The 19,277-nt window shown below is 38.7% G+C and overlaps 1 protein-coding gene across 22 annotated transcripts in view; it reads left to right on the top strand.

The window, feature by feature from the left end:
- The window catches only part of DST (dystonin), a 480,329-nt gene that overhangs the window by 376,473 nt on the left and 84,579 nt on the right, over positions 1-19,277 (top strand). For all 22 annotated transcript variants that reach the window (XM_046005408.1, XM_046005389.1, XM_046005387.1 and 19 more), the window contains 4 exons: positions 206-335; positions 3,226-3,425; positions 4,529-5,024; positions 6,063-7,534. In XM_046005408.1, the coding sequence (XP_045861364.1) occupies positions 206-335; positions 3,226-3,425; positions 4,529-5,024; positions 6,063-7,534 (2,298 nt within the window). The remainder of the gene's footprint in view (positions 1-205; positions 336-3,225; positions 3,426-4,528; positions 5,025-6,062; positions 7,535-19,277) is intronic.

The raw sequence follows: 19,277 nt of genomic DNA, 5'->3' as shown, positions 1-19,277 counted from the left end.
TCTCCCTAGCTGTAGTGTTCCTCTTTCGGATTCCTTTATCAGATGGTTGAAGACTGCTTCAGAAAAGGAGAGGAGAATAGTTAACTGCTGAATTCTGGTCCCTCACCCACTTCGGCACTCACAGTGGATATTTTCATCTATTACAATTGTGTTTTTGTCTTCTGATGTTAACATACTGTAACAGAGTTTTCTTCCCCTTGTTTAGACATTTGAGGCCGAACTGAAGCAAAATGTAAACAAGGTGCAGGAATTGAAAGACAAATTGACAGAGCTCTTGGAGGAGAACCCAGACACTCCTGAGGCCCCCAAGTGGAAACAGATGCTGACAGAAATTGGTATGTCATGTCACTTATCCCAGAGTCTGTGAATGAGGAGCACAATCATTTTTTAATCATAGTCTTTATCAGGAAAAAGTGTATCCCCCAGCCTCAGTTATTTTTGAATTTGCTTTAATGTTTCATGTTTAAGATGTTGCAAATTAAAAAATGTCGGTTCAAATTATAGTGTTCTGGGACTGGGCATATCCTGTATTTATCTTGCTAAACACCGTAACAAAATTTATTTTTATGAAGAGTGTAGATACTAGTGAATAAAATGCTGTGTGTCAAGTACCATGTTTTTGTCATTTTTTTAACTTGATTTTGGTGTTTCTATTTTTTCTGCTTTATTATATTTTAGTTTAAATATTCCTTTTGTATGTTTTTTTTTTTTTTTTTGTCTGGAAAAGGTAAGCTCCCTTCTCCTCCCTGGAGTTGCTTCAGGGGACTCATTTGGCCCCTGCTTTATGTTCTTCTCTTCCCCAGTCAGGGGAAGGGTTAAAAGTAGCTTCCCACACAAGTCTGCTAGTTTCCGTTCTTCATCCAGAGTTATCCTCTCATCTTCATGCTGTCCCTGTAGAAACTGTTTCTCATAAACACAGAATTCTCTTCACAAGTCCTTTTAGTTTATCACCCCTTCCCATTATTATGATAAGGGAAATGCATGTAAGACAATGGTACTAATTTTCCCCACTTCATAATATTGTTTGGAAAATTCAATGAGTTAATGTGTGTACAGCTCAGACAGACTGTTCCTGGCACATAATAGATGCTGCGTGTTCACTATGATTATAATGGTTTACTGTCAATTGTTCCATTATGTTGAGCTAAATATTGTCCTTCCATTAGAGTCAGATATGCTATGATAAATTTAAAAATCAGTAAGTATGTTTTAGTTTGAAAAAAGGTTATCGTAAGGAAACTTAATGTTCAAAGGTATAGTTAATCCAACCCTAGACTCCTGTTGCATTATAATTTATTTGTCCCTAATTCAGTGGCTCTCACCTGGGATAATCAGAATTACTTGGGGGACAGTATTATCAAGGCATTTTAGAATAAGAGTTGAGAGTGAAGAGTATTTCAAAAAAGCTTTCTGATAAGATTTTGGTATTTCTCCCTCTCAGTTCACTTTTTGAATTGCATTATCTTTGTTGTTAGATTGTGTTTGACTAGAACATACCATATAGAACAATGTCATTAGGTATGTTTTAACCGATTGGTTGTATTTTTTTTTTAATTTTATTTATTTATTTGACAGACAGAGATCACAAGTAGGCAGAGAGGCAGGCAGAGAGAGAGAGGAGGAAGCAGGTTGTCCACAGAGCAGAGAGCCTGATGCGGGGCTCGATCCCAGAACCCTGGGATCATGACCTGAGCCGAAGGCAGAGGCTTTAACCCACTGAGCCACCCAGGCGCCCTAACTGATTGGTTGTATTAAGAGCAGCCATTTATTGTATTGTGCTACATGAAAAAAAATCTGTCTGATCAACTAATCACACCCATCTGTGACTATTTATTGAGTGACTAATATGTTCAAATGCTGGTCAGTAACTCTTGGCTTCAGGGAGCAAACTATCTTAAGGGTGGGAACAGCAGGAAAGGATTCCTAGCAGAGGCATAAGATCTAGTGGAATTGTGACAGAAGGATTGAGCTGGGATACACAGAGAGGGAGTAAAACGTGTTAGGTAAGGGCTGGTGTAAGCAGAAGCCTGTTTGGGTGATAATTATAGGATCAATAGGACTCAGAGTTTTCATCTCAGGATCCAGACCCTCTAATATTACTAGACGAGGGTCAGTTTTGTGGGAGGTCTTGAATGTGAGGCAGAAGTCTTCATATTTTATCATCTAGGTGGTGACAACTTAGTTATTAAAGGATATCACAGAAGTGACATATTTATGTGATTGTTTTAAGGAAGTTATTTTAGAACCAGATGGGTTGCAGCTGAGAACCACTAATTAATTACAAGGAAACCAGTGAGAAGACTAGTAGTCTGGGATGATAGTTCTCAAAGGTGTGCTCTGGGAACTTTCTAGAAATGCCAAAATTTCAGGCCCTACTTCAGCCCTATTGAGTCAGAAATTTGGGAGATGGGGCCCAGCAACCTGTGTTAATCCCTCCGAGTGATTCTAGTGCAGCTGAAGTTTGAGAACCACTAGTCTAGGCAAAACATGAAGAGAACCAAAATGGAGTTAGGGCACTAGGAATGTAAGGGATAGGTTTAAGGTTTTGTGATCAAGAAGACAGGAGTTAAGAGAGTCATGAAAGAACATTCTGAATTATTGAACTTCAGTGATATGGAAGAGAGAATAACCTTTCAAAGAACTCTAAAAATCAGAAGAATCCACCAGTTTTGATAGGAAGAAAAAGTTGTTTTTTAGTGTTTAAAGGGTTCATGAGATTTCTTAGTGTTGTGACTTCCAAGCAGCTAGTTGTCATTGTGTGTGATTTGAATAAAAGAGAATTGGCGTAGGTATACAAATGTGGGAGTCATTTGCCCAGCACTGATCATTGAAGATTTGCTATTCAAAGAAAGGATTAATGTTCCTTGTTCTAGTAGGTCAGTTACAGTTGAACAGAGAGACTCTATAGTACTTCTAGAAGAAATGCGGGATCTCTGGATCCTGTTTGCCTTAAGGAATATTCCATATTCTACATACTCTTCTAAGGTCAGATTCAAATTTTTCTTATACTTCAGTTGACATACAGCTCCAGGACATAAAATCTGTATCATTAAATGCAATTAACTCTTAGATTAGGCTTTAATCAACTGTGTAAGAAGAGTTACAAAGACCGAATGATAGCCATTATGTATCATTTTGAGTCATATCCTGTGGTATTCACATAGACAGTGATGTTAGATGTATAAAAACCAAACACCAGTTTCATCTTTTATCTTTTTCTTTTAGATTCTAAGTGGCAAGAACTCAATCAGTTAACAGTGGATAGACAACAAAAACTGGAAGAATCCTCTAATAATCTAACCCAGTTCCAGACTGTAGAAGCTCAGTTAAAACAGTGGCTTGTGGAAAAAGAACTGATGGTCAGTGTTCTTGGGCCCTTGTCAATTGACCCAAATATGCTGAACACACAGAGGCAGCAGGTGCAGGTGAGTGTTATGTGACTTAACAAGATAAATGTTTTCATTATAAATACATTAGCTTTGGATGGGTTTGTGTTTAAACTGCCTGGAAGTGTATTTGTAATGCTTCAGATGCCCATAGGATACTGTCCTGAGGTTAGAGGGAAACCTCCAGAGTACCAAAGCCAGGAGGCATTCCAGAACAGTCTCCTGAGCCCATGAGTGGGTCAAGTCTCATGAGCATTTCAGTCATCTTGTTGTTTGTGCAGACCCTGTTAAAAAGGGCCTTCTTTGAAATATTAATGTGATTGTGTAAGTAATAACATTTTTATGAGAAGCTGGTATGTGCTTTTTATTGTTTAGAAATTACTCCTTTGAGGTTTTATTCATTTTGATTGTGGTAGAAGATAATGAAACTTGTAAAACTCATGCAATATGCCCCTGAGGGGGTGGAGGGACAGAATAAAAAGGAGAGAAAGAAGAAGAGAAACAAAGAGGGAACCTTGAACCACACATGGGTTAGACTGGTCTAATTATAAAGTGGATGAACCCACGAGGAGAAAAAAAAAAAATCCCTGAGATATAAGAGGTAGAAGCAAAAGCTCCATTGTAGTGCTAGTTGGATTTCCCTGCGTCTGAGTATGGTCTCAGAACCATGTGGCCTGTCCTGTATATTGAAAATACGAAGCAGTCTTGGTCATTGAGAGTCAACATGTCCTAGCTCATGTATGTTCTTAATCTGAAGAGAATGGAAGCAAAGTATATAAATATCTGGGGAGAAATCATTGCTCCTAGTCTTGGTAGTCTCCCTGAGAGAGATGAAATGTTGTACTAACAAAGGGAAGTTTCTGGATCACTCATTGTATAATGAGAGTCAGTGCTGAGCCTGCACATTCTGAGCAACATGATTTATTGGCTAAAATTTTTATAATAGAGACCACTCCTCTTTGGATTAATTTAACATCATTGCCCTGCCCTTGAAATAAAAACTTGGACAACAGGAACTAAAAAACAAAAGCAAAAACAGATAGATAAATACCATTTCTGTCTAGAAACTAAAGCTCCGTTTTCCATAATCAATCATCCAATAACTTGGGTGTTTATTTGCCCTCGTTACCTCTTCCCCTTAGATTCTGCTGCAAGAATTTGACACTCGGAAGCCTCAGTACGAACAGCTAACAGCCGCTGGCCGGGGCATCTTGAGCAGACCTGGTGAACACCCTTCTTTCCACGGGATCGTGAAAGAGCAGCTGGCAGCTGTGACCCAAAAGTGGGACAGCCTCACGGGACAATTGAGCGACAGATGCAGCTGGATTGACCAAGCCATTGTCAAAAGCACGCAGTATCAAAGCCTGCTGAGAAGCCTTTCTGATAAACTGAGTGACTTGGATAATAAAGTCAGCAGCAGTGTGGCTGTGAGCACACACCCTGAGGCTATGAACCAGCAGTTGGAAGCAGCCCAAAAAATGAAGCAGGAACTAGAGCAGGAAATGAAGCAGATAAAAGTGGCCCAGACCCTCTGTGAGGATTTGTCAGCACTGGTGAAGGAAGAATACTTGAAAGCAGAGCTTAGTAGGCAACTGGAAGGCATCTTAAAATTATTTAAGGATGTTGAACAAAAAGCAGGTTTGTCTATCTTTGAATACGTGGATTTCCCGGAAACAGAGATTAGTGCCGTGCCTCTTTCCAGGCGGTGGCCCCAAATCTCGGACCCTGAGGGGCCTCTGCCCTCCCTGAGAGCGTAGAGAAGGGAGGGGCCACTCTGCTGAGCACAGACTCAGTGGTGGGGGTAACGCACAAACAATGGGCAAAAGTCACTTAACCGTGGAGATGTCAGGTATTTCAAACCAGTCTTGAAAAGATGTCCGTTAATGTTTGTGCTACATGGCAGTTTCACTGCACCAGAGGAACAGGTGAATACACTTATTAAAAACGCTTCTCGTCCTTTTCTTTCCTGTGGTGACTCTGTTCCGTCCTGTCACAGAAAGCGTTTCTAGAGAAATGTGTGAAAGAGAAGCATTGGGCACTAGGTTCTTCTCTCACCTACCTCGGCTCTGATTATGTGACAGACGTGCCCATGGGGCTCAGAGGCAGCAGGAGTGAGTTCCTGAAGAGAGCACATTTGGCCACTATGTTTGTTCTGATTGAAAAGTAATACTAAGTGCCTTGCAACTAGTAAATACTCAGTTTATATATTTTTTAATAGATTGGATTTGCTTATTGATTGTAGCAACCGTCTGAGACGTACTCCTTTATCTTGATGGGATACTGGTGATGTTAGCTCTGATGATGATGAGATGATTACTGTTACAACCATGTTCCCATGACAGGCATGAAGCTGAGAATTTTACATGTATTATCATTTAATTGCCACAGCAGCTTCTATTAATTTTGCCAGTATATACTTGGGGAGATGAGTCTCAGAGGTTTAATCATCCACCTAGTGTCTAACAGCTCTTGAGGGTTTGAGCTGGAACCCAGACCCACGCGCTCCCTCTCTGCTGCTGCGTGGGGCCTTCATGATATGTTAAAAACCACACCAGTGGACAAGTCATTTCCCTTTTAGACGGTTCTGTCCACTTATTTGGTGGTTTTTCTCTCGGCTTTTCATAGATTAGATTACATTTTGATGTCAAATAAACATATCTGTGATTTCATTTTTAGAGAATCATGTTCAGCACCTTCAGGCAGCCTGTGCAAGCTCTCACCAATTTCAGCAAATGTCCCAGGATTTCCAGGTTTGGCTGGATACGAAGAAAGAGGAGCAAAACCGTTCTCCCCCAATATCAGCCAGACTTGATGTCTTGGAGTCATTAATTAAAGACCAGGAAGACTTTAGTAAAACTCTGTCTGCTCAATCTAATATTTATGAAAAAACCATTGCAGAAGGTGAAAATCTCTTATTAAAAACACAAGGGTCTGAGAAGGCGGCCTTACAGTCACAACTTAACACAATTAAAACCAATTGGGATGGATTTAATAAGCAGGTGAAAGAACGAGAAGACAAGGTAAAAGATTCACTGGGAAAAGCCCGCAAGTATAAAGAGCATGTAGAGACTCTCCAGCCATGGATAGACGAATGTCAGAATAACCTGGAGGAAATAAAATTTTGCTTGGATCCTGCTGAAACTGAGAATGCTATGGCCAAGTTAAAGTCTCTGCAGAAGGAAATGAACCAACACTTGGGGATGGTAGAACTGCTCAACAACGCAGCCAACAGCTTGCTCAGTGTCTGTGAGATAGATAAAGAGGTTGTTACAGATGAGAATAAATCATTGATCCAGAAGGTGGAGATGGTCACTGAACAACTTCACAGTAAGAAACTCTCTCTGGAAAGCATGGCCCAGAAGTTGAAAGAATTTCAGGAAGTTTCCAAAGAAGTTAAAAGGCAGCTTGAGTGTGTAAAGGAACAGCTGGATGCCCATGACTCCCTAGGACCCCAGGCCTACAGTAACAAGTACCTGACCGTGTTGCAGACCCAGCAGAAGGCACTTCAGACCGTAAAGCATCAGGTAGATTTGGTCAAAGGACTTGCCCAGGACCTCGTGGTGGAAGCCTCAGACTCAAAGGGAACCTCTGATATTTTATTACAAGCAGAAACCTTAGTTCAAGACCATAGTGCACTGAATCAGCAGGTTGATGAAAGGTGTTCGTTCTTGGAAACCAAACTTCAGGGCATTGGGCATTTCCAGAATACCATCCGAGAGATGTTTTCTCAGTTTGCAGAGTTCGATGATGAATTGGATAGCATGGCCCCGGTGGGGAGAGATGTAGACACCTTGCAAAAGCAGAAGGAGGCTATTAAAGCCTTTCTGAAGAAACTAGAAGCCCTCATAGCCAGCAACGACAATGCTAATAAAACCTGCAAGATGATGCTGACCATGGAAGAGACCTCGCCTGATCTTGTTGGAATCAAAAGGGACTTGGAAGCTTTAAGCAAACAATGCAATAAGTTACTGGATCGAGCCCAAGCCCGGGAAGAGCAGGTCGAAGGGACAATCGGACGTCTTGAAGAATTCTACAGTAAATTGAAGGAATTTTCTACTCTGCTTCAGAAGGCTGAAGAACATGAAGAGTCTCAAGGCCCTGTTGGTATGGAAACAGAGACAATTAACCAACAGCTTGACGTGTTCAAGGTAGGAATTCTTCATTTTTACTGTTTTTTAAAAAATTTTGAAGAAAATTTTTATTTCATATTTTCATTGTATTTTATTAGAAAAACAATTTCTTTTTTATTTATTTATTTATTTATTTATTTATTTTTAAGATTTTATTTATTTATTTGACAGACGAGATCACAAGTAGGCAGAGAGGCAGGCAGAGAGGCAGGCAGAGAGAGAGGAGGAAGCGGGCTCCCTGCGGAGCAGAGAGCCCAATGTGGGGCTCGATCCCAGGACCCTGGGATCATGACCTGAGCCGAAGGCAGAGGCCTTAACCCACTGAGCCACCCAGGTGCCCCTCTTTTTTATTTTTAAAAGAAATTTGTAACTGGTACAGAAAGGAGATTGCCTGTTTTGTTTTTGTTTTTTTTTTAAGATTTTATTTATTTATTTGACAGACAGAGATCACAAGTAGGCAGAGAAGCAGGTAGAGAAAGGAGGAAGCAGGCTCCCTGCTGAGTAGAGAGCCCGATGTGGGACTCCATCCCAGGACCCTGGGATCATGACCTGAGCCAAAGGCAGAAGCTTTAACCCACTGAGCCACCCAGGCGCCCCAGATTGCCTGTTTTGTAGAGCCTTCTAATATAGCTATCATACAGGGTTTGAGCCTGAATGAGCACATGTGGGGGTAATATCCAGGCATGTGGAGATTTCCAAGACTTCTAGGGATTTAGGCCCTTGTAGGGTTAGACCTGAGATAATATCAAGAGGTCAAAGGGTGCTTAAAAGGGCGCCTGGGTGGCTCAGTGGGTTAAGCCGCTGCCTTCAGCTCAGGTCATGATCTCGGGGTCCTGGGATCGAGTCCCACATCGGGCTCTCTGCTCAGCGGAGAGCCTGCTTCCCTTCCTCTCTCTCTGCCTGCCTCTCTTGTGATTTCTCTCTGTCAAATAAATAAATAAATCTTTAAAAAAAAAAAAAAAAAAAAAAAAAAAAAAAAAAAAGGGTGCTTAAAAAGTTTCAGGTGAGCCTGAAACTAACATTGTGGGGTCTGTTTCTGATGTCATGCACAACCGACATCTGGAGTAACCAGAGCCATGTTTTAAACTCTCCAGCAGAGGTCCAACTATAACATAAAAAGCTTGTTCTCTTCATGTTTGTCTCCCAGCATTTTCTTTAAATGGTGAATTATAGTCTTTTCTACCTCTTTTCTTTTTTATAGTCTTCTTATCCATTTTAATTTAATTTCATTTGTAAACTTTTTCTTCCAAAAGTTCATATTTTGAAAGGCAGAGTGGAGTTCCATGTCGTAATCCTGGTTTTATAAAAACAAATCTTGGGCTCATGCTCCAGAGGATTAGGAATAAAATATTTTTGATGAACGGCAAGTTCCTCAGTGCTAGAAATCCCTGCCACTTGATAGCTTAGAGTGAGCTTAATAAATGGAACATTAGATTAAAATGGTGGACCATGTGCACTGTCACTGGATTTGACCTCATTTATAATAGTAAGGGCAGAAATTGCATCTCCACAATGGACAAAGACAGGTTCAACCCTGTACAGAGGGGGGTCCTGCATATCAGGAATTTGCTGCATGGGACCAATATGAATCTTTGGGGTTAGCAGGAGTCTTGTTCTATTCATGAGGTGTATTTTACTTTGCAGTAAAGACCGGTATGACAATTAGTCCCACCATTTGCACATAAAGGATAAAATAAGACCAAATAAAAGTAGCATTTGCAAAACTATGAATTGTTTACCGTGAGAAATGAATAAGAATCAGATGTGCTATCAAATTCTGTGCTGTTATATTTGACATAGTATTTCTTTTGTTCAGCTTTAATAACATTATTTAGGGGAGTGTGTTTTGAAAAATAACTTCTTTTTCTTATTACTATTATGGTTATTTGTGGTTTATAAGATGCCTTTAAGGCCCAGTTCCTTCAGGGCTTAAAAATCTGTGAATCTATATAGACACTGATTTTTGAAGGTGAAGAAAGTGTTAACCTTAAAAAGTAAAACTGCCAATTATTTTACCAGCAAAAGATTGATTTATTAGAGAATTGCAGGATGGGACAAGCAAGCTGGGTCAGAACCATAGACAAGTCTGGAGAACAAAGGAGAGGAACATTCTTTGATAGAGGAAAGCTAGAATTTGGGAAGGCTGTTATAAACAAAATGGCCATTGGAGTAAACTGGGATTTGAAAGGACAGTGGCTTCTCACTGTCTGAGTTGTGACCGTCTCTCCTTGGCTGAACTGTTGTGGGCCTTAGGGAGGAGGTGGTGAACCTTTCTTGCTCCCGTCTGTGCAGCAATGAAGTATTAGTGTCCACTCGCAAGCTCTGTCTCTTCCTGTTGGATTTCAGTTGAGGACTGAGTGGTAGGCAATGAGAGCTCCCCCTCCTGAACTTCCCAGCCCCATTTTAGGGAGGTTTCCCGTAATTAATTAAGGGAAGGCTATCATACTGTTGACTTTACTTCCTTAATTGGTCTGTCAGACTTTCCTGTTTTTGGTTTGCAGAGTTGAGATTTCACATGAGAGAATTTGCTATTAGACAAACAAAGTTCTGTGGCAATGGCTGCCTCAGGGACTTGGGGAGAGCTTGATGAGTGAGTCTCTGGAGTTTTCTGTAGAACCCTGACAAATTTTGAGTGCTTGAATGACAGTAATCAAGTTGCCTTCTTCCTAGTGAAATTGAAGCATGTCCAGTGCCTTTGTGAAACATGATCATTTCTCTGGATTTTCTGTGAATTTGTGTGGGGGAAAAAAAAAAAACCAAACTACTTCAACTACTTGTAAGAAAATGGGCCAAAGTAATAATATTGATGCTGCTGCTTGTAGATGCCTCCCTCTCTGTGTCCCCAGTCATGAGTACATTGAAAAATGTGGCTCTCTCTAGAGAGAGTTCTTTTGAAAGTAAGAAAAAGCAAAGGTAGGAGGAACTCTCTCACCACTGCATTGAAAGTGTTTTGTAAACTCAAAAGCACTAAGGCATCATTACCATTAATGGCTGCAGAGATTGTTTTATTTGATTGTGAAGAGAAATAAAGTGGTCATTTCTTCTAAAATAAACCACTTACCATGCTGTGTTGTCTCTTTTCTGATTACTTTGGAAGGAGTTGATTGATTTTAATGAAATTTAGTAATAAAGAACATCTTGACATAACTTCAGTGGCTTGAGACCCAGTGACTAAAATAAAAGTTTCCAAGTGGACAAGTTATCTACATTTAATATATTCCAGGACCAGAGGGGGAAAAAATAACAAGGATGTTATTATGGTAAATAAAGATGGTAGGATAGACAATCATTAATTCTATGTGTGTGTGTGTGTGTGTGTGTGTGTGTGTGTGTGTATGTTCTAAAAAAAGCAATTACAACAATTAATATTTATTGAGGGCTTACTACCTGTCAAGCATTACTCTAAACTCTGTCTTTAATCCTGTTAACAAGTCCTTAGACATGGATGCTATTATTATCCCCATCTTAGTGTAAGGAAGCTGAGAGCCAGGAGTTAGGTAGGTGACTTGCCCAAGGTCACACAGGTAGTGAGTGTCCCAGCTTGGATGTTTTGGTGGAAATAATACAGTGTCTTGTGTCAACTTGATTCATCATGATGCACATCTGGTATTTTCTCTGGGAAATTTTAAAGCATCTCTGCTCTAGCCAAATTTGGGTGGCCTAAATAACAAGCCATTGTTCATTTGAATCCAAAGACTAGCAATACCCATTTAACCTAAGTGTTCTATAAAACCGGTGGCTATGAGAAAAATGAGATAAATGTGTGTGTAGATGCTGTAATGTTGATGGTGATGGTGTTGACTACCACTGCCTCAGGCACCGACATAGACCAAATGTGTCATTGTGTAAGACTGTCTTTCTTGATTCAAGTGGCAGATCAGTTTGTGAACCACTCAGATCTTAATTTGGTTTTTGTTGGGGAGGCTTTTGTTGGACATTTAGTTTTAATATAAAAAAATTTTTAAGTCTTCCTAAAATATTAAGTAGAATAATCTGTATTATTAATATAATAATAATAGTCTGCTAATAATAGCTATTTTTATAATTTCTAAATATAAAACAGAAGGAGCACTGAGTACTGGGTCTATTTTTTATTAGACTTTGAAATGTAATCCAATTTGACATTACTCTCTCAGGTAGCTTTAGTTTAACCTAATATCATGGATAGAATCTTATAACCATTTTCCATAATATAAAATTCAGAGTAGGACTGAAACTTAGCTATTACCTAGCTACTCAGTAGAGGGTGCCTTGTAGTCACTGGGAGGGTAATGGATTATTTAAATTAGGTAAGACTTCTCTGCTTCCATTTTTTTTTTTCTAAAAATTAACCTAAGAAATACAGTTAATATCCTTGAAAGTTCAAAATTTATTCATGTTTAAGATACCAACCTAAACATAATGATTAAATACATATGCTATTCTGAACCAAATGTCCTAATTCACTGTCTGTGAAAGCTATTCCAAATTTTTGGAAATAGATTGGTATTACCTTTTGTGTTACCTTAAAGTTTTTAAATTATTTGCGTGAGTTCTGTTTAACATGTTTTCTGACTTCTAAATATTAGTCCCCGGACTAAAATGTATGAAACGTGAGGTGTTTTCTCTTACTGTTGATAATTTAAAGTATCATTTTTCTACTTAAATTGTCTATATTACATTAAATTCTATGTGCATCATCATAAATTCCTAGGCAGAAAAGAAAAAATTCCCTTTGGTGTTCCCCCATCCCTGTCTCCTGCTAAAGATTCCCAGTGCAACCTTATCTTTAAATCTAAAACTACATTATTAAGTAATACTAATATTTCCACATTTTATTTATCAAAGACACATGTAACCAACTGTATACAAGGAACATGTCCCAGCCGTTCCTGTGATGTCATCAACAGCCAGTCAGATCTTCTTCTGATCATCATGAAGTAATCACTATCACCATATTGAATTAATTTAATTTCAGTGAAGATCAAAGAAACCTGATGTTTTAATGAACATATACAGTCACATCCTAGCTAAACATGTACCCTTCCCACCTCTATAGAGGCCATGGTGAAAAGGCTTACCTCAGAACCGCTTTACTCTTCATTTCTAGCCACTCTGTTGCTGCCCCAAGTTGTAATTCAGTTTGTCCCCACAAATAATGTATCTCCAGTACAAAGTCTCTCTACACTGATTTGTTTTTATTTTCAAAATTGAAATAGAATTACATAGAGCAGAAAATATTTAAGCCAAACCAAAACCATAGACAGAGACCAGAACACCTGCCTCATCCACTGGGCTACATGTTCTCTGGTCCATGTGAAGGCATTGTTTAACCCAGGTGTCTTCATTTAAATAGTGGTCAGCTAAAATGCCAGGTATCTTGAGGCTGCAGAAACCAGGCAGTTGGAGCCCTATTTGTAAATAGTATTGCTGAAATAAATCACATTCCAAATACTTTCCTAAGGTATTTATGATATGATCCTAAAACAACCTCTGTGATGTCACCATATTTTTAAAGATAAAATTGAACTGTCCAGGGAATGCTTTAACATAGTGGGTTTTAAGTGTGCCCATATTGTTATATAGAGGCCTGTGGCGAATTGTTCCCCATTTTAGTTGAGAAGAGGAAGACATGAAATAAAGCTGTTGTAGAAGAGGTTTTTCTTAGGGAAAAAAATTCTTTCTTACTTGACTGGATTTCTGTTCACATGACTTTATTAGCAAGGCAGTTGCACGATATCTTCCTCGGGTATTTTTAAAAAATGAAAATATTTTCACTATAGAAACCACAACTTGATGCATGGGCCTTATGGGAAGGTCACATCATTTAATCAGCTAGCATCAGTGTAGCACTTAAGATTTTAGGAAGAAAGAATATCATACATGCTGGGCAAGAGAGAAGTCCCACCCAAGCAGAGACCAGGACACCAAGCTACAGAGAGCTGACACTGATCTGCTGTGTGGTGTCAGTAATACCTCGTAATTCTCACTCAAAAACCAGCAGAACATGGGTGCCCTCTCTCCTACGTCAAACACAAGGATCTATTACCCTAGAAGGGTCCTCTGAAGGGAACTTGGCAACGTGCGTTCTCTTTCTGCTTTTGCTAAGTAACACTGTCACTCTTTATGCTGCATGGTTCTCTCTTCTATTGCTTTACGATTGAGAAAGTAGGTTGTTCAGAGGGCAGTTCTAGCCAGAGATTTTATGTGCCGGGTGTGAGGGGAAGAGGGAGGGATTTTTTCTTCTTCTCTCTCTCTCTCTCTTTTATGTTTTATTTTTGGTTTTGTTGTTAATGGGATAAAACTATATCACCATTTTAAAGGGATTTTCCCCCCTCCCCCAGTGCCAGATTATCCCATCTACTGTCATTATCATATAGGCCTCCTTTAGAGAAAAGTGGTCTACATAATTTATTAATGTGGAAAGTTGCTTAAAGTGTGGGTGTGTCTGTGTGTGTGTGTGAGAGAATTTGGTTTGTAGTTATGGAATTATACATTGGTCTCTTGTTAAGAAAATTTGACCTGTAAATGTTTTTTAAGTGGTTGTCTAGGTAATCATTCATTAAGTAATGTCTCAGGGAGGTCAATGCTGTGGTTATAAAGTTAAATGAAAAGCTTTTGGAGCTGTCCAGGAACCAGGATACCCTGAGAAAATGTCTGTGTTCACATATCCTGTTGCTCCCTTATTAACTGCCTTAATTTCAAGACGACTATGTTTCTTTTAGTAGTGTCTTAGTATGAGAAGTATTTGCAGGTTTTGTTTGGTTTTTGTTTTCTGAGGGAAGTTGAACATTGAGACATGGGTTTTTGCTTAACTTGCAAAAACTTTTTTAACTTTTAGAAGTTTTTAAAAAAACTTTAACTTTCAGAAGTTATATATGCATATATGCCTGTATTTCAATTAGCAGTGTTATATATAGAATCACTTTCTGTTACACAGAGTAATTTTTATCCACTGTCATCTGAAAACCATATTGAAGACAGAGGAAAAATAATATGGTAGTTACCTACAGGAAAAATAACAAGTGCCTATTAAAACTATTAACCTAAAAAAATAAAAAATAAAAATAAAACTATTAACCTAGCATTCACATCAAGATAAATTCCCATCAAGATCAGACAGTAAGTCTGGTAAGTGTTTTTGAAGTTGTTTGCTTTTGTGGTGGGTTATCATATCCTATTTTTTTGAATATAAACTATTTCTATTAAAATAAATAGCTATTGCATATTCATCTGATAAGTATCCTTGAAAATCCTTTAGTTATTTATGTGAAGATGTTTATTATTTTTGAAACTAAAAACATGGGATTCTTTCAGTTTTCATTATCTAGTAGTGTTTATGTTTTAGAGAAAAACAGAAATTGTTGCTCCAAAGGCTTATTTTTATGTCATAGCAAACCATATTCTCCCCTCCCCCAACAAACCATATATCTCTTGTTTGGCTTCTGATCCAGATTTCAGTAGCAAGCTGTTGGGCCAGGAAAATACTCTTGTCAGTTTTTGTGGATAATACACATTCTCTGCTTGCTGCACATTGACTTTCTCAATATTACCAATCCTTCAGCCCTAAAAACCGCATGTTTTAGTTGGTAAAATTAGCCTTTGGCTTTTCTATGAAATGGATTGTTGCACTTGGTGGTAAGACTTTTGAAGAACTTTATTTTTCAATGACTTAATTTCACCTTAGAAATAGAAAATGAGAAACTGGTACTAGTTTGCTATTATGCAGTTAGAATTTGTGTACTTTTCCAAAATCATCTGACTTTAGAAGATACTTTAGCTCATGAATACCTAGTAGGCATCATCAAGTAAGCAAATTCACATTTTGGGAACATTTAACATTATGATTTCTGTATGTATGAAATAATAGGGTTGATTATTTTTCAGAAGAACGTTGCTCATTTTTTTCATTGTGTATTATGAAAATGTGAGAGGTCTAGATATAATGATTAATATTTAACAGTTTAACATATCTTTATTATATATTATATAATATATCTTAATTTTATTAACATTAGAGACTATAACATTTAAAGTTGCTATATAAATAAAATTTGGGAAGGAAAGATAAACCAGTCTAGCTTTGCTATAAAAATGTATGAGTTCTTTAGTTATCCAGATACACCTTTGGAGTGTGATTTTTTTTTTTTTTTTTGAGTGTGGGGAGGGGCAGAGGGAGAGGGAGAGAGAGAATCTTAGGCTCCACATTCAGCATGGAGCCAGACACTGGACGTCAAAGTCACAACTCTGAGACTGTGACCTGAACTGAAATTAAGAGTTGCATGCTTAACCGACTAAGCCATACAGGCACCCCTGGAATGTGATTTTAAGTAACAAAGATATATACATACATGCATCATGTATATATACATACATATATACACACACTATAATTATCATAAATACTAATATAATATCAATAGCTCAGATTTTAACTTGAATCAGAATTATTAGGATTATCATTTGTAGACTTTTTGAAATTAGTTTAATAAAATAGGAATTCAGTTATTAAATAAATGGCATACACTTAAACATAATCATCAGAGGGCATTTTTCCTTAACACTCCTTAGTTCCAAACTGTATATTGTGCCCATTTTCTCACCTATATTCTCTGTCTGTACTCAAAGTTGTATAAGGACAATAGTACTGAATCTCTTTGCACCAGTGTTTTGCCAGTGCTTAGTGTGGTGTTTGGTAGATAGTACTTTTTTTTATAAATGCTTGAATTTATAAGTGAATTATATATGTAGTTTAAAAATTTAATTTTAAAAATACCCTATCCACCTCAAATGGGAAAGTTACACATTGCTCTTCTTAGGTTTGCATAAAGCCCAAAGAATATTGTGATAATGATTCAGAGTAAGATTCTAAGGAGAATAAGGGCCATTCTTATGAAAAGTTCTATGAGAATCTCAGGATGTTTAGGGAAAAGTACTCATCCATATTCATGGAAATTTGAATATTAATATTGCCATGAATAAGTACTTTTCAGTCTTAAACATATCAGAATAGGGGCAGTTGGGAGTAAAACCCTTGGTCTCATAATTCTCAGTCTAGTGCCCAGTCTACTAATCAAACATGGTAATTGTGTGCACTTTTTTCTTTTTCTTACTATTAGTACCCAGAACAACCTCTGCTCAAGCACCAGAGGATCAAGGGCTTATTGAAATATTTCACTACTTGACTATGAAAAACGGGCATTGATACTGTGATACTAATAGGTACTTTTATACACATTGTTCTTTATAGATGGCTGTATATGTATATATTTTTCTTTTTCCAACTTAATGGTGGCCGCATACTGAATTGCATCAAATAATTGTTGAATGGGTGTTATTACCTATAGAGTTCTGGTTAGAGATAAGGTTTTTTTTTAAGGTTCAGTTCTTAAGTTTATAAAAATAATTTTGGAATAATGTTTTCTCATTAAAAGTACAGAAGTTCCCAGCTGCATCTTTTCTATAAAATTACCAGAGAATGTATATAAGGTTATTATTATAATTATAATTATTTTTTTTTACCATAACTGCCTTCTTCGGGTGAACACAGTTTTATTTACGTTCAAATGATTATTTTTTTGAGATTGAGAAAAAAACAATCCGCCTTAATTTGTGGGTCTGTCTGCTACTATGATAGTGTTGCTTATTTCATAAAATAAAAAATGGATAGATTTTATTTATTTAAACAAAATTATTAATTTTTCCCCCAAAGGTTAAGGTTTGTCTTGCTGAATTTATTTTCAGTGTTTTTAAAGAGTGTTCCATCGATAACCATCTGCGGATGTGATTTTTGTTTATTAAATATCCAGAGTCACTGGCTGCCCTTGATCTTTGCATGGGCCTGTATGGTTATTAGTAACTACCGATATTCCTGTCAGCAGCGCTCAGGGCTGTGCCCACAGGAATAATTTACTCTGGAGAACAGTCAGACTTGAACCTGGGCTTTAAAAAGCAATGATTCACCACCGGACTCAAAGTGATCCGCACTTTGCATGGCAAATGCTAACTGAAACAGAGTCTGCAACAGCGCCGCCTGAGGTGTGGTTTGAGGGTGTGGTTTCATCTGGAGGGTAGGGACCGCACAGCCCTTTCTCCCCTCATTTCATATTCAAATGAGCACGGCTACGGGCGTTCACCAAAGGCTTTCTTCAGGAAGTCCCTGGAGTCAGGCTCTACCTCTGCAAGCCCTTCGAATCCCTCCCCAAGTTGAACCACGTAGTTGGTGGGATTTCGGGGATCTCTGAGCCCGAGCTGCCCCTCTCCCCAGTGCCAGGAGCGAGTCTGATGGACGCTGATGTCACCACTAAGCTGTTGCACTGCAGCCTCCCGGCCTCTAGGTACCTCCCCCTGAAACAGCTCGCCGGCTCCCGAGAGGAGGCCAGGAGTCAAAAGAAAAAGATGACTGCGAAGTTAAGTCGCGGGAGGGCGTAGCAGCGAAGTGCTGGAGCTGCCGACCGGGAGCGCGGCTCGTTCCAGGGACGAGCCGCTGCTGCCGGAAGGGAGAGGGCGTTGCTGGCGGCACTCTGGCTGGGGAGGATGCCTGCCGGGGACCGCACTGCCCGGAGGAGCTGGGGACAGCGCAGGACGCCCCTGCTGGAGTTCCTTGTCTGTCTGCCTCCCCCACCGGCCACCTCTGCCTTTCTTCAGCTGTAGCTAAAATGAAAGCCAAACCGCGGCCACCGTGGGTCAGTTTCAAAGGCTAGAGTAGTCTCGGTTTTCAGCTGAATGTGAATTGCGCTGCTTGTGCCTTAGAGGAAACCCGGAGCTCTTCTCTGCTGTAGTTTCCTCAGGTGGAATAAGCCTTAAGGAAGATCAGATAAGACTCTTTGGAAATGGCTTTTTTTTTTTTTTTTTTTTTAAAGGGGAGTTTATAGTACACCGTGCTTTCTAACTGTTTACTTTAAACGGTTGTTGGATTGTCCTGGCTTGGCTGTCCAAAAGTCTTTTTTTTTTTTTTTTCCTTTGGGTAGCCTTGAAGAAGCTTAATATGGGAAGAAAAACTGCCTTTTGAATCAAGATTATTTATAGCTACACCCAAAAAAAGTAAAAGAAGATTTTAACTTTCATAACAGCATTAGACAACTTATTTTTCTCTGAAGATTTGTTTTGTGCCTTGATCTGAAAAATACATGGCCCCTGTGTTTGTCTTTTAAGTTTCTGAAGCATGGTTTATTTATAAAGGAGATGAAGTTTTGCAAGCCATCCTTAAGTGGATTACAGTTAAACAGAGTTCTGCGGATATTAACATTCAGCCTGTTAAAAATGCTTGCTTATTTGGAAATTTTAACCTGGAAATCTCAGATGCAAAATTAGACTAAAAAGGGAAACGGACTGATAATGGAATGTTTTGATTGAGCCACTGTTGTGTTAAGTGTGTGTTTGTTTTGTTTTGTTTGTTTTTTCCGTGTTTTGGAGTGTGTGTTAGGGAACTTGGGGAACTGGGGAAGGGGGAGGAAGATTTCTGTTCTGTGTTCTTGATGCACTTTATTTTTTAGACTCATTTCAAAAAGAACCAGGTAAAAGGATAGTTGCATTTAGAGCGATGCACTGATGATAATGACCTTAACACCTCATAGATCACAACCTGTTATTATTTGAGCATATGTCTTTATGCTGAGGACACTTTATAGCTCTGGTCAGAAGTACGCTTTTTTGAAAGATGCTTTACCTTCTTTCTTATTTTCTGTGTCAAGAGCTGCAATATTTGTTTTAACTATCTACAAAATGGGGAAGCCACTCAGCAGACCAGACTGTTTACGTCAGAATCCCCCATGTGTAGGGA

Source organism: Meles meles, chromosome 5, assembly GCF_922984935.1.
Source record: "Meles meles chromosome 5, mMelMel3.1 paternal haplotype, whole genome shotgun sequence".
NCBI classification, from domain to species: Eukaryota; Metazoa; Chordata; class Mammalia; order Carnivora; family Mustelidae; genus Meles; species Meles meles.
The sequence above is the reverse complement of the archived record's forward strand: the minus strand, read 5'-3'. Positions and strand labels throughout refer to the sequence as shown.